The sequence below is a fragment of the Geotrypetes seraphini genome, chromosome 3 (genome assembly GCF_902459505.1).
Source record: "Geotrypetes seraphini chromosome 3, aGeoSer1.1, whole genome shotgun sequence".
NCBI lineage: Eukaryota > Metazoa > Chordata > Amphibia > Gymnophiona > Dermophiidae > Geotrypetes > Geotrypetes seraphini.
In genome coordinates, this window is record NC_047086.1 from 220,161,076 (window position 1) to 220,187,763 (window position 26,688).

The 26,688-nt window shown below is 47.6% G+C and overlaps 1 protein-coding gene across 1 annotated transcript in view; it reads left to right on the top strand.

Moving 5' to 3' along the window:
- LOC117357250 (histone-lysine N-methyltransferase 2D-like) overlaps positions 1–26,688 on the top strand; it is a 468,534-nt gene that overhangs the window by 347,341 nt on the left and 94,505 nt on the right. Inside the window, 4 exon segments of the mRNA XM_033937621.1 lie at positions 13,469–17,278; positions 17,654–17,794; positions 18,062–18,226; positions 19,719–19,863. Of these exon segments, the coding sequence (XP_033793512.1) occupies positions 13,469–17,278; positions 17,654–17,794; positions 18,062–18,226; positions 19,719–19,863 (4,261 nt within the window).

The following is a 26,688-nucleotide window of genomic DNA, read 5'->3' on the forward strand; positions in this document are numbered from 1 at the left end:
TCCCAGATATTTGAGCGTACCCTTAGACCATTGCAACGGAAAGGAAGAATCATGCTGCAAAACACACGGGGGGCGGACCGCCAGAGCCTCTGACTTATCAAAGTTAATTCGCAACCCAGAAAAGGCTCCAAACCTCCGTATAAGATCAATTAAACGAGGAACCCCTTCTTCAGCATCTCCCAGAAAGATGAGCATGTCATCCGCAAACAAATTAATTTTAAATTCTTGGGAACCCAACCGAATACCACGCAAGTCGGGGCTCTGACGGAGCTTAGCCGCAAGAGGCTCTAGAGCCAAGACAAAAAGCATCGGAGAGAGGGGACAGCCCTGGCGTGTCCCCCTCTCGAGTTCAAAAGAAGAGGTAAGCTACCCGTTAATCAGGATTTGGGCCGTAGGATGAGCGTATAATGATCGAATCCCAGTCAGAAAGCTCCCCATAATGCCGAACTGAGGAAGAACCCAAAAAAGATAATCCCATAACACTTTATCGAACGCTTTTTCCGCGTCTAGACTGACTATAAGGGCATTCTTCTGTCCCGGGTGTTGCCCAACAAGTTCAGGATTCTGAAGCACCGAAAGCGCCCTCAGCACATTAGCAGATGAATAGCAGCCCAGCACAAAACCTGCCTGGTCCGAATGAACTAAGTTGAGCAAAACCCGACCCAGGCGAGCCGCCATAATAGCAGCAAACAACTTGATATCTTGATTGAGCAGAGAAATAGGTCTATAGGATCCCAGCTGATCTTCCGCTCGACCCGGTTTCGGGAGAACCACAATATTAGCGTGAGTTAGTCTATGCGGAGGCAGTTCACCTCTACTAAGAGCCCCACACAGGGCTTGAAAGGGGCCCACCACTCGTATCCCCAACAACTTATAATATTCAGAACCCAGTCCGTCAGGCCCAGGGGCTTTAGCCAATTTTAAGGCCCGAATAGCTTGTTGGATCTCCAACCCTCGCACCGGGGCATTTAACACCTCCCGCTGCTCATGTCCCAGGGACGGAAGCTGTAGGTCCTTAAAGAAAGTCGTCCTCTGTTCTGTGTCACAGGTCCCCTTATCATATAGAGCCCTATAGTAGTTAACAAAACTCTGCTGTATCCCAGCTTGGGCAGTTATCTCTCTACCATCAGGCGCCCGAATCTTTGAAATTATTTGCTTCGGAGCCCTGGAGGTAACCAAAGATGCAAGCAGTTTCCCCGCTTTGTTACCCCAGCGGTGGAGGCGATATTTATACAATCTGATATCTCTGAGGGCTCTTTCCGCCAGTAAGTCATTAATTTGCCTACGTAGGTCAAAATATTGAGATCGAGCTGCCGTGGCACCCGGAGCATGTAAACTCCCACGCAGCGCGGCCAAACGTTGTGTTAAGTCCAACAGTGTCTTATCTTGGGCTCTGCGCTTGCGGGCAGTGTACTCTATAATTTTACCCCGCAAGACCGCCTTGCTCGCCTCCCAAAACACCACCTCTGATACATCAGAAGCAGGGTTGTCGTTCACAAAGAAATCCCATTGTTGTTCCAGAAAATCCTTAAACTCATCATCTTCATATAACGTGGGATTCATACGCCAACTGGTAGTCGACCCCTGGGGCCCCGGCCTATCAATGAGCTCCAGCCAAACCAAGTGGTGATCTGACAAAACACTGTCTTCAATCACCACTCGTGGAATACCCGCCAGCAGAGAAGGAGCCACCAACAGGTAGTCCAAACGACTATGAACATCATGCACTAGAGAGTGAAAAGTGAAGTCAGATTCAGTAGGATGCAGTGTGCGCCAGACATCAATCGGACCCAGTTGGTGCATCACAAAGTTCACCCCCTTGTGATCGCCTCCTTTCAATCGGGGCTTAGGCGGCTTGCAATCAACAAGTGGGTCTGCAGTGATGTTAAAGTCCCCACCTAGTACCAATTGGTATTCAGAAAAAGCGTCAGAGCCGCTACTAATACAGAAAAAAATCTATGAGAGTATACATTAGGTGCATAAAGAGAACAAAACACATATTATCCCAGGACAAGCAGGCATGATATTCTCACACATGGGTGACGTCATCTACGGAGCCCCAGCGCGGACAGCTTTTCAAGCAAACTTGCTAGAAGTTTCAAGTTTGCACACTGCACCACGCATGTGCTAGCCTTCTTGCCCACTAGAGGGCGCATCTCCACCTCGTGGTCCTCAGTTCAATTTCATCCGCGGAGCCAGAAGCCCTGTGGATAATTGTGCTCGGATTTGCCTTCTGTCGCCGCGGCTGTGTGCGGAATTTCGACGCGGTCGCTGCGTTATCTGTGTTTTCTTTCTTTGTTTTCTTCCTTTTTCAAAAAAAAAAAAAAAAACTTTTAATTCATCCGTATCGCTCCGGGGGCTCCCGGTAGCCGTGGCCGAGGAACCTCGTTTGTTCCCGGCCTTGTTTTGGGCCCATGTCCCGGCCCGTAACGGGATTTAAGAAGTGTGATAGGTGTGATAGGCTTTTGTCGATCACTGACCCTCACAGGTGCTGCTTAAGGTGCTTGGGGCCCCATCACCCGACAGCATCGTGCCCTAAGTGTGCCACCTTCCAGAAACGGGCCCTTACTCGTCGCAAGGCCCGTATGGCGGATCTCTTTGCCGTCGAGACCCCGACGGGGAAGGCCTCGAGCTCGGCCTCGGCTTCGGCCCCGGCCTCGACCTCGGCCTCGACCTCGGCATCGGACCCCTCGGCTGCCTCGAAGCCGGTTGCCTCGCAGAAGCAAGCCCCGGGTAAGTCTCCGCTTCCTTCCTCAGTTTCATCGACCAGGAAGCCATCCTCGGGCTCTTCGTCGGCGGGACCGTCGACCTCTGCCCAGGCCAAGGTGTCTAAAGGGTTAGCCCCGAGGGAATACTCGAGACCGAGGTCGCCCTCTGCGGAGCGCCCCCAGGTGTTGCCTCCGGGTCTCACGATCCCGGCATTCCAGGAATTGCTTCGAGCTTTAATTTCCTCGGAGCTCTCCGGGGCCATTGAGACCCTGCAGCAGGCTTCGGCCTCGACGCCTTCGGTCTCCGCGGCCCCGCAGTTGGCGACCTCGGCCTCGGGCACCGGCCTTTCAGCGGCCGAAGCTCCCTCGGCCTCGACCTCGACGCTTCCCTCGGATCCGACCTCGGTGAGACAGCCTGAGGTCAGTGTGCGGTCCCGAGACAAGCAGCGCCGGGTACGCCGGATCTCCTCGTCCTCGTCCCCGAGGTCTTCCCGGGGTTCCTCGCCCTCGAGCAAGCCTCGGGCGAAGCACCGCCTCAAAAAGGCCAAGCGGTCTCGGGCCTCGCCTCGGAGGAGTCATCGCTCGACGACGCCCGAGGGCGGGGCTTTGCGGGTCGAGGAACTCCGCCTCGACAACCCCGATCTCTTGCGGTCCCCGATCCGGGAGAGTTCCCGTGCCTCCTCGCCGGGGCGGAAGGGACGGGCCTCCGTGCCCCGTACTCCGGGGGGTTCCCCCAGGGAGTCTCTTCGGCGGGCTGTGTCCCCAACCCCTTTGAGGTCAAGGGATCGTGCCTCGTGGGGTTCGGGATCCGGTGTGGGGATCGAGTATTCTCGCCAGGCCTCTCCCTTCGGCTCCGTTGAGAAGTCTCGGTCACCCTCTCCGCCCGCACGGACATCTTCTTTTTCTAAATTTGTCCATGACATGGCGAAGGCTCTGGGGGTGGACCTGTTGGCGGGGTCACACTATACCAAAGAATTTTTGGAGGAACAGGATTCTCCTGCCCCTCAGCGGGAATCTCCCCGCCTGCCGCTGAACAAGGTCCTCCTTCAGACCTTGCTGCGGAACCTTGAGACCCCTCTTACAGTTGCGGTAGTGCCCACCAAGATGGAATCCAAATACCGGACACTTCCCCCTAAGGGGTTTGACAAGGGGCAGCTCTCCCATCAGTCGCTCCTGGTGGAGTCGGCTCTTAAGCGTTCGCAGCCTTCTAGGGTCACTGCGGCGGTCCCCCCTGGGAGAGAGGGTCGGACCCTCGATAAATTTGGCCGTCGTCTATATGCTAATTCCCAGATGGCCACGAGGGTCCTCAACTATGCTTTCGCCTATTCTTCCTACCTCAGATCAATGGTGAAGGATCTGCCGGACTTTCAGGGGGTGATCCCGGATTCGCACAGGGATAGGTTTGCCACTTTTGCGTCGAACCTGTCCCAACTACGTTTCTATCTCTTTCATGCGGTATACGACACATTTGAGCTTGCCTCGAGGGTATCGGCTTGTGCGGTAGCCATGCGCCGGTTGGCGTGGCTGCGGACCTTCGAGATGGACCCCAACCTGCAGGAGCGATTGGCCAATCTACCCTGCGTCGGGTCGGAGTTATTTGACGACTCCTTAGAGGCGGCTACCAAGCGGCTTTCTGACCAGGAGCGCTCTTTGGCGTCTCTGGTTCGGCCGAAGCCTAAGCCATCACCTCAGAGGCCATTTAGACAGCCTCCTAGGCGGTATCCTCAAAAATCGACACCGGCCTTTTCAAGACCTCCACCCCGACGTCCAACCCAACAGGGTAGGGGGGGGCCCTCCAAGCCCGCTGCGCAGGGGGCATCCAAGCCAGCACCGTCCTTTTGACGGGATGAGCGGCTGGGGGCTGGCCCCCGCCGCGAGGTCGCCCAACCCCCTCCCCATCGGGGGTCGGCTCACGGCTTTTGCCAGGGCTTGGTCAGGGATTACGTCAGACGCATGGGTGCTCCGGACCGTCTCAGAGGGCTATTCGTTAAACTTCTCCAGGCAGCCTACAGACATGCCTCCCGGGGAGTGCCCGTCCAATCGGAGCCAGTTGGCCCTTCTCATAGAAGAAGCCAGGGCCTTGTTGAGCCTCCGGGCGGTAGAATTGGTGCCTCTCGATCAGCAGGGCCGGGGATTTTATTCCCGTTACTTTTTGGTCCCAAAGAAGACCGGGGACTTGCGCCCCATTTTGGACCTCCGGAAGCTCAACAAGTTCCTGGTCAGGGAGAAGTTCCGTATGTTATCGCTTCCGATTCTGTATCCTCTATTGGACGAGGGGGACTGGATGTGCTCCCTAGATTTGAAGGAAGCGTACACCCATGTTCCGGTGCATCCCGACTTTCAGAAGTTTTTAAGATTTCAGGTCGGGGAGTTGCACCTGCAGTACCGTGTACTACCCTTCGGTCTGGCTTCGTCTCCTCGGGTGTTCACGAAATGTATGGTGGTGGTCGCGGCTGCTCTGCGCTCCCGGGGGTTGCAGGTCTTTCCCTATCTGGACGATTGGCTGATCAAGGCCCCGACAAGGGAAGGAGTTATTTCAGCGACCCAACAGACTATCACGCTTCTTCAGGGTCTAGGGTTCGAGGTGAACTTTCCCAAGTCTCACTTGCGCCCGACTCAATCCCTCCAGTTTATAGGAGCCGTGCTGGACACTGTTCTCCTCCGTGCCTTCCTCCCTTCCCCACGTCTGGAGGCACTGCTCCGCTTGGGCCGGCAGGTTTCGCTACTGCAGGTAGTGTCGGCTCAACGTATGATGGTGCTTTTGGGGCACATGGCATCGACGGTCCAAGTGACCCCATTTGCCCGGTTGCATCTGAGGATACCTCAGTGGACCTTGGCCTCGCAATGGCGTCAGGACCGCGACCCAGTATCTCGACGCTTGACTGTGACTCCGTCTTTCAGACGCTCGCTCCGTTGGTGGACCAACTCTACCAATCTGTCCGGGGGTTTGCTCTTTCGCGTCCCTCCGCATCGCAAGGTCCTGACGACGGACTCTTCGGAGTATGCGTGGGGGGCTCATCTAGACGGTCTGCGAACGCAGGGCCTATGGTCGGCTGCGGATCGTCGCTGTCACATCGTGTTGGAGCTTCGTGCCATTTATCTGGCTGCTCGGGCCTTCGGTCACCTCCTGCGCGATCAAGTGGTTCTCGTTCGAACAGACAACCAGGTGGCCATGTATTACGTGAACAAGCAAGGGGGGACGGGCTCTTGGCCTCTGTGCCAGGAAGCCCTGCGCCTTTGGACATGGGCCGTCTCTCAGAACATCTTCTTGCGGGCGGTTTACATTCAGGGGGAGCTGAATTGTCTGGCAGACAAACTCAGTCGTCTTCTCCAGCCGCACGAGTGGTCGCTGAACTCCCGGGTTCTACGCGAAGTCTTCGACCGCTGGGGGACTCCTCAGGTGGATCTGTTTGCTTCACCCGAGACTCACAAACTACCCCTCTACTGTTCTCGGGTGTACTCCCGGGACCGTCTCGAGGCTGATGCTTTTCTTCTCGACTGGGAGGGGAGGTTCCTTTATGCGTTCCCTCCTTTTCCTCTGATTTTGAGAACGCTGGTTCATCTAAAATCGACCACAGCTACTATGATTCTCATTGCGCCTCGTTGGCCAAGACAGCACTGGTTCTCCCTGCTTCTTCAACTCAGTGTCAGGGAGCCTCTGCTTCTGCCTGTCTTTCCCTCTCTGCTGTCTCAGAGTCGGGGTTCGCTGTTACATCCCAATCTTCAGTCTTTACATCTGACGGCTTGGTTCCTTTCCCCTTGACTTCGGTTCCTGTTTCTCAGTCAGTACGGGAAATTTTGGAGGCCTCTCGGAAGGTCTCGACTAGGCTATGTTATTCCCAGAAGTGGACCAGATTTTCATCCTGGTGCTCCTCGAACCACCTGGACCCGAGTTCGGTGCCTGTGTCTTCGGTGCTGGAATATCTGTTGCATCTGTCGAATTCTGGTCTGAAGACGACTTCCATTCGAGTGCATCTTAGTGCCATTGCTGCATTCCATCAACATCTTGAGGGTCGTTCCCTCTCTCTGCATCCTCTGGTTTCTCGTTTCATGAGGGGTCTTGTGAATGTTCATCCTCCTCTCAAGCCTCCTCCTGTGGTGTGGAATCTTAATGTGGTCTTGGCTCAACTAATGAAACCACCTTTTGAGCCTATCGACAAATCTCTTCTTAAGTTTCTTACTTGGAAAGTAGTCTTTTTGATTGCGCTCACGTCCGCTCGTCGGATTAGCGAGCTACAGGCTTTGGTTGCAGATCCTCCTTTCACTGTGTTTCATCATGACAAGGTGGTTCTTCGCACCCATCCCAAATTTTTGCCTAAGGTTGTGTCTGATTTCCACCTCAATCAGTCCATTGTTCTTCCGGTATTTTTTCCGAAGCCCCATTCTCATCCTGGTGAGGCGGCGCTTCACACGCTTGACTGTAAGAGGGCGTTGGCTTTTTATCTCCAACGTACTAAGTCTCATCGGAAGGTTCCTCAATTGTTTTTGTCCTTTGATCCTAATCGGGTAGGACATCCGGTTTCCAAGCGTACCTTGTCCAACTGGTTAGCTGCTTGTATCTCTTTTTGCTACGCTCAGGCTGGTCTCCCGCTCTCGGGTCGAGTCACGGGGCATAAGGTCCGGGCGATGGCAGCTTCGGTTGCTTTCCTCCGTTCTACTCCCATGGAGGACATTTGTAAAGCTGCCACCTGGTCTTCGGTTCATACGTTCACCTCCCACTACTGTCTGGACTCCTTGTCCAGGAGTGACGGCCGGTTTGGCCAGTCGGTGTTACGTAACCTGTTTTCCTAAATTGCCATCCTCCCACCTACCCTCTTTCTGGTTGGCTTGGAGGTCACCCATGTGTGAGAATATCATGCCTGCTTGTCCTGGGATAAAGCACAGTTACTTACCGTAACAGGTGTTATCCAGGGACAGCAGGCATATATTCTCACAACCCGCCCACCTCCCCGGGGATGGCTTTTCTTTGCTTGATATGGAACTGAGGACCACGAGGTGGAGATGCGCCCTCTAGTGGGCAAGAAGGCTAGCACATGCGTGGTGCAGTGTGCAAACTTGAAACTTCTAGCAAGTTTGCTTGAAAAGCTGTCCGCGCTGGGGCTCCGTAGATGACGTCACCCATGTGTGAGAATATATGCCTGCTGTCCCTGGATAACACCTGTTACAGTAAGTAACTGTGCTTTTCTTCCCCAAAAAAACTCCTGCCCAGATCACATATCGCCCCTCAGGGTCCTGTATTACTTTGTGCATAGTACAAGGATGCTTTTTATGAAAGAGGAGAGCAACACCTCGCTGTCTGGAGTTGTAGGAAGCAAAAGCTACTTCCCCTACCCACTCCCTCTTCAGTGTAACATGTTCTGTCACGCTGAGGTGCGTCTCCTGAAGCATTAAAACATCTACTTTTAATTTCTTACAGTATTGAAATAATTTGCTGCGCTTTGAATGCAAGCCATCAATGTTAAAGCTGGCAATCTTAACAGAACTCACAGTAGTAGTTGGTAAGAAGTAAGTTCCCCCAGAGACAACAGGCCTGTGGGGCAGCAGTGCCGGCCTCCCAGCCAAACCGGCACGCCACCCACTGAAGTTTCAGAATATTGCTGGTCATAGACCCCCGGGTGCTCCCAAGATACAACCCACCCTTCCACCCCTCCCCCAACAAAACTTCCTGTTCCTTCAGATAAACCCCCCACCCCCCACAGATATCTCCCTTATCCAGTCCCCCCTTCCGTAACCCCTCCCCAACCCATAACCACACTCTCTTCCACACTCTCATAACACCAACCCCAGCAGCAAGCAAACACAGATACTCTCACTCCCCTCCCCAAAGCTCCCCCTCCCCCCATCTACCCCCGTAACCTTAAAACAAATACCAGAACTGTCCAGAACCTGCAAAAAAAAACAAAGATATGTGCAGGGACATATAACTAGAGACATACAACTGGAGACCTGGAAGGACAACAACATAGTCCCCCTCAGAACCAAAATAAGTTCCCGGGGAGGGGAGGCAGTCCTGCCGTAAAGATCCCCGTTGCAAGTGCTCCCCGAGAGGTCCCCTCCAACCAAAAAACAGAATCAAAAAACACAGTCTCTCACAAACAGTCCCACACGCAGAGACCGGAGACATCAGCAGGGACCCCAAGGGGCCTCTCCCCTCAAGATAGAAACATAAAGATGAAGAGGGGAACAACACAGCTCCGTCAGGTCCAGATCATCCAGAAGGTAAAGATCGGTCGAGTCTTCAGAAGAGGCCTACTGGGCGGGAAGGCTCTCGATGAAGCGCTTGAGTTCCTCCGCCTGGGACACAGTGAAGGTGCGATTTTCATGGGTCAGGCGCACCTTGGCTGGATATAAGAAAACAAATTTTATTCCCCTTGCGACCAGCTGCGAACAATATGGTGTGAAGGTTCTGCGCTGTTCAGCCACCTTAATAGAGAAATCTTGGAAGATCAAAATCTTGGCACCCTCATATTCCAGACGCCGGGACTTCTTAAATAGCTCAAGCAGACGGGCTTTGATAGCATAATTATGAAAGCGGGTCAGCACAGCTCTCGGTCTACCAGCGCTCTCGTGCTCTCGTCGCTGTCCCACCCGGTGGGCTCGTTCCACCACCACTGGGCCCGCATGCTCCGGGAGGCCCAACTCCTTCGGCAGCCACTTCTCCACAATATGGAGGAGCTCAGGGTCCTTAACAGACTCTGGAATTCCGATGATCCGGAGATTCTTTCGTCGGGCTCTATTTTCCTGATCTTCAACTTTCTCCATGAGCTGACCAACTCGAGTTTCCAGCAGGTCTAGCCTCCCGTCTGCTACCCCAGCACGATCCTCCTGGGCCGACATCCTCTGCTCCACGTGCTGCAGCTGAGCAGCTTGTCCCGCCAAGGTGTCCTTCAGTTCATCCATAGAGGCATGCAGTTTAGCTAGTTTGTCATCTAGCAACTGTGACAAATGCCTCATGGACACCTGCAGCACATCGTCGGATCGATCCGTTGGGATGTCGGTTTGCGTGCCGGCCATCTTGCACGCTGGGCTCCCACACTGCTTCGCCGGCCGAGAAACTTTCAGCGGCATGCCCCGCGGCCAAAACTGCGTTCTGCGCCTCTCCGAACCGCAACAATGTGCCCCTGCACTAGCGCCTGCACTGGCATTCAAAAAATTAAAGTTTCACCCGACATGGGCGGCGATTAGGGGGGAGAAACCGGGAAGTCGGAGCGGAGCTCTGTGCACGGACATCCGCTCAGGAACCCGCCATCACGTGACCCCCCCCTACTTCTTCCTTATTGCTACCTCTCAGCTGCAATCTCTGCTGTCATTGAAACATCCAGAAAGCTTTCCACTCAGCGCTGTTACCGCTTCAAATGGACAAGATTTTCCACCCGATATACAGTGTATTCTTTTGAACCTCTCACATGTCCACTTGCATCCATTCTGGACTTTCTTCATCTCTCTAACTCGGGTCTGAAGGCAACTTGGTTTGAGTACATCTCATTGCTATCACTCTATTCTGGACAAGAAACCTCTCTATTAATTTCTTAGTAGCCAGATTCATAAAAAGACTTAACTATACAAAACTACCTATCAAGCCTCTACCTGTTGTCTGGGATCTTAACAAAGTATTATCTACTCTTATAAAGTCTCCTTTTGAGCCACTCACAACTTGCTCTCTCAAACTTCTCATTTGGAAAGTACTTTTCCTCCTAGCTCTCACATTGGCACACTGTGTCAGTGAACTTAAAGCATTTATGTGTGATCCTTCATACACAAAATTTCCAGGCATGTCCAACTTCGAACAGGTCATGATCTACTTTTTCCAGCCAAAAGTGTCAGTGATCTACCACCATGAAAATTAAGTTTCACATTAGTTTCAAATTAGATCTTAACCCAATAAAGTTGGAGGATCCCCTCCCCCCCATATTTAATGAACCTTCTGTCATTTACTTGGATGTGATCAGCTGTTAAGCAAATTAAGCAAAAACAAAACAGACAAAGATCCAGTAAGAACTGCGAGGGGAAATGGAAAGTACATTTTTTCTTAAAGTTTTATTGAGTAATAACTTTCTTTAACTGTCTTAATAACTTTCTTTAACTTTTACTGAGTAATTTTTGTTAAATTTAGTTTGAGTATTGATCCAGGCTGATCTTGCACAATCTTTAATATTTCATTCTTGCTCATTAGTAAGAAGTCTGAGCCTGCATTTCATCCACCAGCTTTTTGAAATTGGGTGAATATTGCATGAGGGCCAGTCTCAGGGACTCCTGGAGATGTTCATCTGCCATGTTGGAACGTTGTGTACTCTGTCATTTTCAGATGGGAAAATTTAGATTCACATAAATAAGTTGAACCGAAACAGGAGTGTACAGCTTCACTGAATCTTCTCAAGTTGGGAAATTCATCTCTAGGCACTAGCTTCCGAAATGATTCTTGCTTAGCACGAGTCTTGAGAAAAATGTCATTTTTAAGGTTAATATTTCATTTTCAAGGGATGGCTTGTTCAATGAGTAATTTTTACTGATAGCAGCTGCAGTTTCTTTAATGTCCACATCTACTTTGAATGGGTATGACAAGTACTCCACAATTGTTCCAATTTTTGGAAAGTCACAGAATCTATTTTCAAATTCCTAGATAACAGAACAGATTTCTATCACATACTTCTCGTTCAGAAAAACAAAATTTGGATATTGTCCCAGATGGTCCTGGGACCATGAAAATGATCAAAAGTGTTGTTTGCAAGGTCAGTCATCATTAGCTCAAATTTGCTCTTGTAGGATGAAACTGTAATCATCTCGTCAATGCATTTGTTTTTACCTTGTAGTTCAAAGTTCATGTCACTTAGTTTGCCTGTAAAGTCAGCAAGAAATGCCAGATCACATAACCATTCCTCATTGTCTAACTCTGCTTGGTCATCTCCCCTCTCCTTCAAAAAACTTCTTATTTCATTCAGCAAATCACGAAATCTTTGCAGAAATTTGTGCCTACTTAGCCACCTTACATCTGTGTACAAAATGATTTCCGCTGCCCCTTCATCAAGAGTAAGATTGAAAAACCGACTTTGAAGTGATCTTCCATGAACTGAATTTACAATTTTGAAAGTGATGTCCATGACAGTCTTTGTATTGATTCTCTTGCTTGCCAAAACTTGCTGGTGAATGATGCAGTGATAAGAAAGGAAATCTGGAAAGTCATCATGCTGTCTACAGAGGGCTATGAAACCCTTACCCTCACCTGTCATTGCTCTTGCTCCATCAGTAGTGATGGAAACAAGTCTATGCAATGGAAGATTACACTTTGTCACAAAAGAATGGAAAACTGAATATTTCCTGACCGGTAGTTCTCCCTTTTAAAGAAATCATTCCAAGTAGTTCTTCTTTAACACTGAAATATTCAAAAAATATCCGGATAAAGACTAGTACTGTAACTGGGCTATGTCTCTTATGTCTGTAGCCTCAAACATTTTAAAACGATAAGCATTTGAGGATTGAGCAGTTAAGGCAGGGGCAGCGACAAAACTCACGGGGACGGGGAAATTGAATTCCTGCGGGGACAAGGACAAATTTGTTCCCGTGTCATTCTCTATCACCTAGTGACAGGGCGAGCTTCTGGAGAGATGGAGCCAAGTGGGGCTGGCGATCTACCTCTGACCCCTCCACGATCTACAGAATAGTGCTCCAAACTCATCCAAAATTCTTACCCAGCATTGTCTCATAATTCCACCTCAACCAGTCCATATTTTTATTTGTTTTCTTTCCAAAGCCACATTCCTATCCTGGAGAAGCAGTTCTTAACACTGTGGACTGCAAATGTGCTTTAGCATACTACCTGGACCGGAAGAAACCTCATAGAGGATGCTCCCATCTTTCTTATAGCTTATGACCCTAATAGATTTAGAGTTCCTGTTACCAAGAGAACCATTTCCACTTGGCTGGTGGACTGTATTTCCTTTGCGTATACTCAGGGTGGGCTTAGGCTGAATGGCCGTCCCACATACCACAGTGTCCGAGCTATGGCTGCCTCGATAGCTCATTTCCGCTCTACATCTTTTGAGGACATCTTCAGAATGGCTACTTGGTGTCACACTCATCCACCTCCCCTAGTTGACTTCTTAGCTTTATTACTGAATTGATAGTCCCATGAGCCAACATTGAGCGGGAAGGCACTGGCTCATGCACAGTATGGGCAACACCAAAAAAGATTAAAATTATAGTACAGTTGATAATGTACGTACTAGTTTCTGTGGATGATGTTACTTGCATCAGAATATGTGCCTGCTGTTGTTGGAGAATACCTGCTATAAGTAAGCATCTTTACTATTCCATATTTACCTTTTCCACCCCTTTCCTCATTTTGTAAATTTCTATAACAATGAACTCTCCTCTTTTTTGTAACAGATAAAACAGAGCATCTTAGTTAATTGATGATCAAGCTCCCCTCTATTTGACTCCATCAGGAGGCGGAGGGTGTATCCTAGCCTGTTGATGCGCCACCCTAGCTCTGCTCATCAATAGGCTAGGATACATGTGATTGTAGCACAGTGTAGACATGAGTATTGATATTTCCCCATCTCTCTCTTGTATCTTGGGATACAAGTGAAATGAATAGGGTTAGAAACTTTGATAAGCAGAGTTTAAAACAGTTATGGGTAACCTTTGGCAACACTGAGCTTTGGAATAGAGTTTCAGTAAGAGAAGTAAAACTGAGGGCATTCTTTTGTCTAGCTTATAATATTCTATGCTGAATTTAGCTTTGGGTTGTTTTTTTTTCATAGGTTCGTAAGCAGCAGAAAGAGCATACAAACTTGATGGCTGAATATCGGAACAAGCAGCAGCAGCAGCAGCAGCAGCAGCAGCAGGCAACTGCAGTGATGGCACTAAGTCCTTCCCAGAGCCCCAGGGTCATCGCCAAAATTCCAGGACAGATGATACAGGGGCATGTAGTACAGCAACAAAGTGGCACCATAGGGCCACAAGGAAACCAGTTTGTAGGCCAAGCTGGCAATCTGCATGTGTCCTCATCAGGAATGACTGTGCCAGTTCAGCAAGGTGTATCCTTCATGAGTTCAACACTGACGCAACAGCAGCAACATCACCCAGCTCCAGGAGGAAGTGCCACTGTTCCTGGAACATCTGGAGGCTTCTTCCCAGCAACTACAACTTTGCGAGGTTTTCCTAATAACAGTCGACTAATCCAGGAGAGGCAACTTCAACTGCAGCAGCAAAGGATGCAGTTGGCCCAGAAGCTACAACAGCAGGGCATTTTAAGCCAGGCATCTCTACATCAGCAGAGTCTTTTAGGTCAGATAGGTCCTCAGAGCATGATAGGTCAGCAACAGACTTCAGCACCTCCACAGAATAACCTGACTCCTCCAGTGGGTGCCAAGCAGGGTCTAATGGGAAACCCCCAGGAAATTGTCCAGCAGCTCTCACCACAACAGCAACAAAATCTAATTGGTCACTCGCAGGTGTCTGTATTGCAGCATCAGGGAGTTATAGGTCACCAGACACCACAGCGACAGGTTTTAATGAATCAACAGCAGAGAGTTTTAGCTCCACCCCAGCTTGTCCAACAGCAACAACAAAACATCATGGGTCAGCGATTGGTTTTATCACAACAGCAGCAAGGAATTATGGGACTGCAGTTGCAGCAGCAGGGACTAATAAATCCAGTAGGTCAGCAAAAAGCTGAACATATGGGATCTACCAACAGCCAACAACAAGTGGGTCTTTTGAACCAGTCTCAGACTTTGCTGACCCAGAACTCCATATCTCAGCATTCATCTCTAATGGGCCAAGCACAACCATCCCAGCCTGGAGTTGTCGGACATCAGCCGACTCTTCTTAAACAGACACATCATTTCCCACAACACTCTGCTCTTGGTCAGATGCCAACAGTGGTGCACTTGAGTCAGGTGTTGCCACAAGCTACACAGAACACAGTCAGCCAAGATCATGGAGGTGTAGAGAATGAGGCGTCACAAGAGGCAACAGAGGGACAGCAGCACCGAGTCCAGCTGCAAGCACCTGCAGTTGGTGGTCAAATAAATCAGGACTCTGGAGGGCAGCTACAGGTGATGGCCCAAGAACAGGTTCTTCAGAGTCAGAACCCTCCTACTACTCTGGTGAATCAAGATCAGGCTCAGCTAGTTCTACATCTACAGCAGCTGCAGCAGCAGCAACCACAGCCACCATTACAGCTGCAGCTTCAGCCATTACAGCTGCAACCACAGCAGCTACAGCAAGGACGAATGGGAGAACAACAGATACAGAAGCACCAGCAGGATATTGGCCAAGTTTTGTCACATCAGCAAAGCATACTGAGTTCGTTGCAGCAGCCTTTGAGAATGCAGAACAGTGGCATAGTTCACCAGTCACTACTTAGTCAGCAAAATAGTGATGGTCATCCTCAAATAGGAGTCAACTTAAGAAAAGAGCAACCTTCATCAGATTCTCACTTACAAGAAATAACCCGTGCTCCTTACTTGTCTCAGCAGAGCTCAGGAGGGGAAGCACAATGCATTCCCAATCAGCCACAAAGCACTATGATGGTTCAGCAACAGAGGATAATAGGACAGGGACAGTCACAGCTGTCTGGCATTGAGCAGCAAGCTAAAGTAATAGGAGGCCAACTCCAGACTATTAACCAACACAGGTTACCAACTGCAGTGGGGCAGCAGAAAGTAGGACTAATGGGTCAGCAGGCATCTCATGCCCAGGGAATTATGGGGCCACAAAATACATCTTTAATGGGGAATATTCGAGCTCATTTGCAAGGAGTTATTGCTAGAAGTCCGCAGCTGCGACATCTCACTCCTCAGCAGCAACAGCAATTGCAAACCCTACTTCTACAGCGCCACCAACTTCAGCTTCAGCAGAACCAGGCTATGAGGCAAGCCCTTCCATTTCAAGGACAGGTTCAAGCTGCCTCTGGCAAGCCTACTCAGTCTCCATCAACTGCCCAAAGTCAGATGGGGCGACCACAGCAACAGCCAGGCCCCATTTTTGAGGTGAGGACAGTAGAACCTAGTGCAGGGGTTCATAACCAGGCACAGCAAGGATTCAATATTCACCAGTCTTCAGCCAGTCAACAAGAATCTCTCTTAGAGCAGCCTATAATGAGTTCCCAGCAGAAAGTTGTTGAAATAGTACCCGATACAGTTCTAAGACCTACAGAATTGTTACAGTTTTCAGCATCACAGACTCCAGTAACTCTACCTATTAAATCATCTCCAAGTGTAGAGCGTTTGAGTCCGCTTCAACAGCCACAGCTGCAACCACAGCTGCTGCAGCACCCCCAGCACATTCAACAGCAGTCACAATTACAGGCCTGGCAGCAGCACCCACCCCGGGAGCAGCAGCAGCAGCTGCCACAACAGGCACCCCGGGAGCAGCAGCAGCAGCTTCCACAGCAGGCACCTCGGGAGCAGCAGCAGCGGCAGTTGCCACAGCTGGCTCCCCAGCGGCAATTGCCACAGCTGGCTCCCCAGCAGCAGCGGCAGTTGCCACAGCAGGCTCCCCAGCAGCAGCGGCAGTTGCCACAGCAGGCTCCCCAGCAGCAGCGGCAGTTGCCACAGCAAGCTCCCCAGCAGCAGTTGCCACAGCAGGTTCCCCAGCAGCAGCAGCAGTTGCCACAGCAGGCTCCCCAGCAGCAGCAGTTGCCACAGCAGGTTCCCCAGCAGCAGCAAGCTCCCCAGCAGCAGCAATTGCCACAGCAGGCTCTCCAGCAGCAGCGGCAGTTACTACAGCAGGTTCCCCAGCAGCAGCAGAAAGCTCCCCAGCAGCAGCAGTTGCCACAGCAGGATCTCCAGGAGCAGCAGCAGGTGCCACAACAAAATTCTAATCAAGAAATTTCTGAAGAACCAAAGAATCTTTCTGCTCCATTTTATGTGAAGTTGCTGGGGTCCATTCCAACCTTACAACCATCAAAACATGATAGTCCCAAAGAATGTAATACACACTCATCAGAGGTTAGTTTTGTTGAATCAGCATCGGTTTTCAGAGTAGTCTCCCCCTCCTGTACTCAGAAGTCAATCCAGAACCAAACTGCGGAGGATTCCATCACCAAAGTTTTGGTATCTCCAGATCCTCTGTATAATACGGAGCTTCCAAACTCTGGAGATGTAAAAACAAAGATATCCCCAAAACCAACTATATCTGTACAAGAGAAGAATAATGCATCATTTGTAGCAACTGAAAAGAGGAACACAACAGGAACTTTGCACATAACAAATCCTCTGGTAAATGGGGAAGTGGGGAAACAGCCATCAAGTCAAGAAACAGGACCAACGAACGCTTCACAGGAGACTGGAGAGCAGCCAGAAAATATTAAAGACCATACCAAACAGGACACTAAAGAAAGTAGTGGGCTAGCTGTGAAGCGAGAAGCCAATGGAGAGCCTCTGCTGCCAGGGTGTAGGTCAGAGGCAGGCCACTTGCTCTTACAGAAGTTGCTTCGTGCCAAGAATGTGCAGCTAGGATCTCAGCATCCAACAGAAGGGCTGCATGCAGAGGTGAATGGGCATGTGGACAGCAAGCTCTCTGTATTAGAGGACAAACTGCAGCCAGTGCCTCTCAACAAAGAGGTGAGACTTTACACTGCACACAAGAAGCACAGAGAAATGGGGAATCTTAAGGGTAGACAGCATATTTTTCTGTTCTGAACTGTAAATATCAGACTAGCAAAATAATCAATCTTTTCTCCTCTCCACATAGAGATGTAGCAGAGGCCAGTAGGAAATAGCATAGCTCCTTCTCTGGAATTTAGGAACATGAACACACACACAATGAGATAAAGGTTTCATGTTCAGCTCGCAAATCTTCTAGTTTGCTAGTTATTGTGGGGAAATTTAGATGTTCCAAACCTAAGGGATGCGAGCAGACTTTGTTCACAGCCCTTCAGAATGTGAGGAGGACAGAATGCATAGGTGTGAAGATAACTCTTTGTATCCATGTCACAGGACGGGTCCTGCAAGAAACCCCCTGCTTCCAAAGCCAAACGATCACAGAAAGCTGGGGAGAGAGTGTCTACTTCACGCAAGAAAATTAAGAAGGAGGATTGCCTGAAGTCCACAGATGCCATTGTGAAACAACTTAAGCAGGTGTGTTATTCAGCCTGCATTTGAGCACCTTGGTTTAGGTCACCTACATGATATTTCTGTATGCTCATTGTGAATAGAGTCATCTACATGCTCTTGCTGGGAACACTTAACTCCATTCAGTGAGCACCAGTGACATGTCCCTAATCTTGCAGCATACTGTACACTTACTGACTTCTAAGAAGCAAACAATATGTATGAGTATTTGCTTATTTCTTTTTCATTTACAGTAACTGATATTGTGTTGGTTATTTTTGTTAAATATTGTAGGAGCTGTCTTTGTTGCCTCTTATGGAGCCAGTGATCACTGCCAACTTTAATCTCTTTGCACCCTTTGGCAGCAGCCCCATCAATGGAAAGAGTTCCCTGAAAGGGTCTTTTGGGAGCGCAGTGCTGGATAGCATGCCAGATTACTATACCCAGTTGCTTTCAAAAGTAAGGCATTGCATGGATAGCTGCTTTCTAAAAGAGAGAAAATAGCTAGCATCATTCAGTTTGTCTAACTTAAGGTATAGAAGATAGCTACCATATGGTATAGAAAATAGCTAACTTTTATGAGTTAGAGAGGCCTCAGAAGAGGTGAGGTAGCAAGACATGTCCTGAGAAGTCACTTGAAGATATAATTTCTAAATTACTCTGCAAAGATGATTCTTAATCTATATCTGTACAGCTCTGTATGCTAGCAGTTTGCAGTAGTGCTGCCTGATTCAGAAAAAAAGTTTTTGATTCAATTTGGCCTATTGAATCAATTTTTTGATTTGCTTTTCCTGCCCAATGGGGTATTTTTTTTTTTTAACGTCCTGGTAGGTTTATTTTATAGCCTTTTCACCCATCCCACCCACCTTTGCCCTCACCAATACCACATCGGTGCTGTGGTGTAAACCATCTAAATAAAAAAGACTTTTCCTCTCTCTGTTAAGTCCTAGCTCATGCTCGTTGTCTAATACCAGCTCTGGCAGGATACACATTTCAAATCTGACATATTGTAACCACAAAATAAAAAATAAAATGATTTTTTTTTCTACCTTCCACTGCCATATCCAACATATGTTTCTTTTTCACTGTCTACCAATCTTTCTCTCTCTCCCTCCCCGCCTTGTACCCTGGGTCAAACCTCTCTATTCCCCTACATGCAACATTTCTCCCTTCTTCCCCTCCATTATCATGTACAACATTTCTTTCTCTCTCCCCATGCCCCATCTCTCCCTGCCCTCCACCCTATGTCCAATATTTCTCCCTTTCTCTTCTCCATGCATGTCTCCTTTCCCTCTACCATATGTAGAATTTCTCCCTCTCACCCCTTTCTACCTCTTTGCTTCATCTCTCTCTTCCTCTCCTCCACCCCAACAGTTCTTCCTCTCTCCTCCCAAAGCAGTGGCGGTGGTCAGCCTTAAAGAGGCAGCGCTGTGAACAGGCTGATTGTGGCCTTCCCTGCAAGGGCTTCCCTCTGCCGCCACATCAGTGATGTCACTGGTGACACGGCAGAGCGAGAGCCCCAGTGGAGCAGGGTGCGAGCAGCCCATTCAGGGTACTGCCTCTGCTGACAGGCCACCGCCACTGCTTTAGAAGGCCTTGGAGGTATGTCAGGTCTCACCTGGAGGGGGGTTCACTGAATTGGTGAGTCTGTTTTTTTTTTTCAGACAGCGAATCGATTCACCGAGATGAATCAGTGAATCGGGCAGCACCAATTTACAGTAGCAAAACACCATTTCTCTCTATTTTACAAAATAGAACTACTCCCATTAGGCCATCTTTATAATATAATTGCCCTACCTACAGGTGTTGACACTGGATTGTTTCCTTGTTTGTTTCTGCCACTGGTGTCGGGCCAGCCTCCTCTTTTCCCATGTAGTATTTGGCTGTACTCTTGGATCTCGTTGAAGCAGATTGAATTATCTTTTTTTTAATTTTTTATTCTTTTCCAAAGAACAACCTAAGTAACCCCCCAACTCCTCCATCCTCCCTACCCCCAACCCCACCTCCCTCCGTCCAGCAGAAGATGGTGAATGGCATGATAACAGAAGATCTGAATGAACCACAGAAGGACTCGGATGATGCCAGAGAACAAAAGGGTAAGGGTGACACACCTCTTGGACTGTTGTGATAACAATGGGGACAGACTCCATGATAGAAGGCTTTTTCCGAAGTATTTGTATTCTGTATAAATAACAAGAGATATGGGTGGCATTATAACCAGAGCCTTCAGTTAATATCAGTAAAATAGATATAGGGGCCAATATTCAAAATAATTGAGGTTCCTAAATTTGTGCCCTATTTTTAGCCAAACTTAGGAACCTAAATTTTCAACTGAAAATTCATCTTAATTTAGGAACTTGTTATGCTTTTAAATTTGGCTTCTCTGGTTCCAATGCTGATAATCAGTGCTAAGCTCCTAACTTCTTTTCTCTGTCCCAAATCCACCCCTTTGGCATCTGCTTTTTATACTCTTAAATTTGAATTTAGTGAAATTTTGAGCATAACTTTAGGCAGGCAGACTTAGTAAATATTCAAAGATGCAAATTTAGAAGCATTACTCTGTTAGAAGCATAAATCTTTTGAATATTGAGACCTTATTTTTTGTTGGCGTGATGCTTGGACCTTTGATCTGACCCAGTATAGAAATATAGAAAGATGATTAAGGCCAAAAGGCCCATCAGGTCTGACCATCCGCAGTAACCATTATCTCTTCCTTTCTCTAAGAGATCCCACGTGCCTATCCCAGGCTTTCTTGAATTCATACAATCTCTGTCTCCACCACCTCTTATGGAAGACTGTTCCATGCATTTACCACCCTTTCTGTAAAAAAAAAAAAAAAAAAAAAAGTATTTCCTTAGATTACTCTGGAGTCTATCACCTTCCTCCTATGCCCTCTTATTCCAGAGCTTCCTTTCAAATGAAAAAGACTCTACTCATGAGCATTTACATCACGTAGGTATTTAAACATCTCTATCATATCTCCCATCTCCTGCATTACCTATAAAGTATACAGATTTGAGATCTTTAAGTCTGTCCCTATATGCCTTATGACGAAAATCACACACCATTTTAGTAGCCTTCCTCTGGACCGATTCCATCCTTTTTATATCTTTTTGAAGGTGCGGCCTCCTGAATTGTACACAGTATTCTAAATGAGGTCTCATCAAAGTCTTATACAGGGGCATCGATACCTCCTTTTTCCTACTGGACATACCTCTCCCTATGCACCCTAGCATCCTTCTAGCTTTCGCCATCACCTTTTCAACCTGTTTTGCCACCTTAAGATCATCACATACAATCACACCAAAGTCCCACTCTTGTATCGTGCAAATAAGTTCTTCACCCCCTAAATTGTACCGTTCCTTCAGGTTTTTGCAGCCCAAATGCATGACCTTGCATTTTTTGACATTAAATTTTAGCTGCCAAATTTCAGACCATTGTTCGAGCTTCACCAGGTCTTTCTTTGTGTTATTCACACCATCCTGGGTGTCTACTCTTTTGTAGATTTTGGTATCATCCGCAGAGAGTCAAATCTTACTCGACAGCCGTTCAGCAATATCGTTTATAAAAATGTTATAAAGAACAGAACCTTGAGGCACACTACTGGTAACATCCCTTTCCTCAGAACTATCTCCATTGATCACTACCCTCTGTCACCTTCAACTCAACCAATTCTTGACCCACCCTGTCACTTTGGGACCCATCCCGAGGGCACTCAGTTTATTTATTAGACATTGTGGAATACTGTCAAAGGCTTTGCTAATACACCACATCTAGCGCACATCCTCTAGCCAATTCTCTGGTCACCCAATCAAAGAAATTGATCAGATTTGTCTGAAAAGCCCTACTTTTAGTGAATCCATGTTGCTTCTGGTCTTGTAATCCACAAGATTCCAGAAACTTCACCATTCTCTGTTTTAAAAGCTTTTCCATTAATTTGCTTACCAAAGAAGTCAGACTTACTGACCTGTAATTCTCTACTTTTTCCTTACTTCCACTTTTGTGGAGATGGACCACAAACACCCTTCTCCAGTCCTCCTGTACCACTCCCAATTCTAGAGACTCATTGTAAAACTCGGTCAGTGGAGCCATCAGAACTTCCCTATGTTCCTTCAGCTCCCTCAGATGTACACCATCCAGCCCCATCACTTTGTCTACCTTTATTTTAGCTAGCTCCTCACGAACACAACCCTCTGAAAATCGATCAGGGTCTACCACTCCTACATCCCTATTCACGTTTGTCTTCTGTGGTCCCACTCCCAGCACTTCAGCCGTGAACACAGAACAGAAATATTTATTTTATTTTTTTTATTTTTTATAATTTTCTTTATTTGATTATTCGTTACAATACATTAATAACAAATATTCATGAATAACAACAAAAACTCAATATAGAGAACATTAAAACATATATAAGGCAATTAATCAACCATGTCCACATTATCGTGGTCGCCAGTAAGTACTTTACAAGCTAGTGCTGTTTCTAATATTAAGGATAGTATGATGACACATGCTAAATTAGAAAAAATGGAAAACTCTATCAGGGCTAAAAATCTTTGTTTATTAAATTTTCCGATTACACATTTGTCTCCGATGGAACTCTTGAGAATGTATTTGAAGGAGATAATTCATTATACTAAAGTGGAGGCTTTTGAGGTTGATAACCTCTATTACATCTCAAGAGATTCTAAGGAAATGGCAGATGAAAGTGAAATGGATAAAATGGTGTCACCTGATAGTTTGAATATATCACAGTTCCTAGAATCGTCTAAAGACATAATAGATAAGCGACCAACTCTTCTCGTGGCCTTTAAGACAGAGGTGGAAAAACGAGCTATTTTAAAATTATATTTTTTGAAAAAACAAGATCTGTTTTGTGGCCACCATGATTCTGATAGCTCCTCAGTGGCCCAGACAACCTTGGTTCTCCCTTCTACTTCAACTCAGCATCAGGGAGTTACTTCTTCTACCAATTTTTCCACCTTCTTATACAGTCATGGTTCTTGTCTTCAACCCAACCTGCCCTTCCATCTCTCCTTTCACCTCCATTGGTCTGGTATCTGTCTCCTCTCCTTCCCCCCTGCTCTGGCATCTCTCTCTCCGCTCCCTTCCTCCTGTTCTTCCTTGGTCTTCCTTCTCAATTTATTTTCTGCCTCTGTCTAAATTGTTTTTTACTATTCAGTCCTCAATTTCCCTCTTTCACTGTGTCTACCTATAGCTTGCCACCTCTTTCCCTCACCCCTTCCAGTAACTAACTCTATCCTCTTCCCTCAATCCTGCATGTGCCCTTTTTTCTTTCTCCTCCCCACTTCCTTCCAGCATCTGCTCCCCTTTCCCTCACACTTCCATTCAGCAGCTGTCCCTCCTCTCCCCCACACTTCCATTCAGTGTCTGTTTCCCTCTCTCTACCCCTTCCATCTACTGTTCACCCTCTATCTCGCCCCTTCCATTCACTGCCCTCTGTGCTCTTTCCATCCAGTGTCCACCCTCTCTCTCTCTCTTCCATATGGCATCGTCCCTCTTTCTATGCTCCTTCCATAAACTATCTATCCCATGCCCCTTCTCTCCTTTGTACATGATTGATTTCAACTCTGTCACCTCTCTGTTTTTCTCTCTCTGTCACCACCCCCTCCCCTATGCTCTGGCATCTCTCTCTTCTCTTTCTTTACTTCCCACCCACGGTCTGGCATCAACCCTTCCCTGATTCCCGGCATCTCTCTCCTTTCCTTTTTATTCCATCTCTCCCTCCCCCTCCATGCTCTGACATCTCCTCCTTCCTTTTCCCTTGGTCTGGCATACCTTCCTCCTTCCCTCCATGCCCTGGCATCTCTTCTTCCCTCCAAGCCCTGGCATCTCCTTTCATTCCCTCCAGTTGGGTACAGCAACACTCTCCCCAATTCTCTCCCCCTCTGTTCCCTTTCTTCCTTCTGTCACCCAAGGCCTGGTGTCCTGAACTTCATCGGGCAGCAGCAGCATTCACAATTTACTGCTGTTGCCGGCTTCAGGCCTTCCTCTCTGTCGGGTCCTGTCTTCATGAAAACAGGAAGTAGGCAGGACCCGGCAGAGAGCAAGGCCTGAAACCGGCAACAGCAGCGAATTGTAAACGCTGCTGTTGCGCAAAGAAGGTAATGGCGCCAGGCCTTGGAGCAATTGAGGCAGACCACTTCTCCCCTCTCCCAGCCGAACCCCCACTAACCCTCCTATCTCTCCCCCCCCCCAAGTGAACCCTTCCGACCCTGCCTGCGAGATGACCGAGCAGCAAACCTCCCTCCAGTAGCGTTGGCAGCCGCAGCGCTAAACAGGCTGCTTCGCGGCTTTCTCCTGCCGGTGAAGCGTCACTGATGACATCATCAGTGGTGCGGCAGAGGGACTCACCGGCAGGAGAAAGCCGCAAAGCAGTCTGTATAGCGCTGCGGCTGCCGACGCTACTGGAGGGAGGTTTGCTGCTCGGTCACCTCACTGGTCACCTTAAATAAGGAGGGAGGGAGCGCAATAGGGACCGGTCTGGCTGTGCACCTCCCATAAGGATGCATCTGGAGCGGACCCCCCCCCCCCCTTTGGTACGCCACTGCTCTCCTCTCAGTGCAGCCCTGTTAGAGCCTTTCCCTTAAAAAGTATAGTAAAATTTCAGTTATCCGGCACCCATGGGAATTGGTGGATACCGGACAACTGTTTTTCTGGTTAATTGAGAGTATGTTAGAAACCTTGTTTAATACGCACTCAATTCCTCTCCCCTTCCTCCTGAGCCGCAAACCCCCTCACTCTCTCCTTAACTGATGTGCAGCAGTCACCAGGATGCACAGGCTGCTCATGGCAAGTCTTGGTAAAGCCTTTCCTTTGACATATCACTTCTGACACCTCAGAGAAAAGGCACTGTTGGGTTGACCACGAGCATCCAGTTTTGAGGCTGCCTTCTGCCACGCTTCAGGTAAGGAAGAGAGAGAGGGAGCAAGGGGTTGGCGTCTCAGACTGCCTCATGCTTCTCCACTTCCGGGCTTGAGGGAGGGAGAAAGGGCTTTGCGACTCAGGACCGCTGCCACACTGGTACTTTGGGGAGGGAGGGGGGTTCATAGCTGCTTTGGGGCTTGAGGGAGGGAGGATTTGCAGCTCAGGATGCTGCCGCTGGTGCTTCGTGGGACTTCCCCCGCCCTTATTCCCGGCAATTTTTTTTTTTTTTTTTTTTTTGCCAGTTGCGTGTGAGTCCTGGTTAACCAAGACTCTACTGTACTGAAACTATATTTAAGTATTATAACGAAGTAACTGTATTTTATTACTACCAAACTCTGGATATTACTATCTTATTGCCAATGCAACAATTAGTAGATGACGCTTCAATCAGAATTATTGGCTATATCCAGTTAATAGAATCCTAGGTATGGAACAGTTGTCTGAAACTCAGTATGGACAAAACTAAATTTTTACTGTTAGGACAAGACTATGGTCTTTGGAATGACAATATTTTGAAAATAAGTGATCAAAGATTTACCTTTGAGAATAGCATTAAAATTTTAGGAATCACACTTACAGGTTTTTTGTCTCTTAAGATTATTCACTTACAAACTGTTGTAATATTAGAAATATTAAAATATCAAAAGGGATATCAAGACAATATACATTCCAGTGCTAAGAAAAAACATCAAATACCTTTGCCTACAGTAGAACATTAGAGGCACAAAATTGGGAAATATACCAAAAAGAAATAGGGAAATAAGTAACCATTAGAAGCACTATCACCATTCATTGTCTCTAGCCAAACAATACAGTGAATTTAGGATATCATACAGATGCATGGAATTCATCCTTAGCTGTAATAAACTCTAATTATTGCTTGAAATCAAATAATTTTTTTTTTTTTTTGTGCTTAAAGCCTACAACACATGTAGATGGAACCCCAGGAAAATGTAGCTTCAAGAGCTAAATTACTGATCCATAAAGCTAAGAACTCATGCTTCCTCTTTTGAGTCGGTCTAGATAAATCTGGAAATATTCTGACCTTAGATCCCAAAAACTGAGAATTAATAGTATGGAAATATAAATGCAACACAGAATTTTTCTCATTCTCAAATGCAAAGGTCATTAATACAATGTGTCTACAAAAAGTCTGTAAGGTTCATCACAGACTCATCCTGACATTTCCAGGAATTATATCGCATGGGCAGTAGCCTTGCTGCTTTCCTAAAAGGGCTTTGCTTGAATCAACCAATCATCCAGAAAAGGATGTACCAGAATGCTTCCTTTCTAATGGCTGCCTCTAGTTCCACCATCACCTTGGTGAACACGTGCAGTGCTGTCTCCAGCCTAAAAGTACACAAAACTGAAAGTGCTGATTCATAACTAAGAAGCAAAAAAATTTCTGACTGTAAAGGAGGCCTGTATATCTCACCAGAAGAAAGGGGTCCAACTTCGTCTGCAGTAAAAAAACAGACCAGAGCAAACAAACCAAAACTGCAGGCTTGTACACAATGCAGGCAAATTTTATTGTGACAAATCAATCGTATCTAAAAACCTTTTACCAAGTGAGGGACCCAACAAGGTCCGTGTTTCGGACAACCTTCATCAGGGGTCCATGGTGATAAAGGAAAAAAGAAAAAATGTCACAAAAGAAAGCTGAAAGAATAACGTTTGATGGCACGCCGAAAGTCGCCAAAGTACTGTAAATATCCACCAAAGTAAAAATTGCTGTAAAGTTTCCATAAGCTATAAACGAACTAGAACCGTATATCTCACCAACATAAATACAATTTCCATTCCCTCTTTCCAGATTAATCTACAATGCGTCTTTACCCCCTATATCTTGCAATTTTGTCACTTAATATTATTCTTTTTTTTTTTTTTTAATTGTTTATTTCTATTTAATATTATTCTTAACATATAACGCCACTCCTCCACTCTTTTTACCTACCCTATCTCTCCTGAATAGA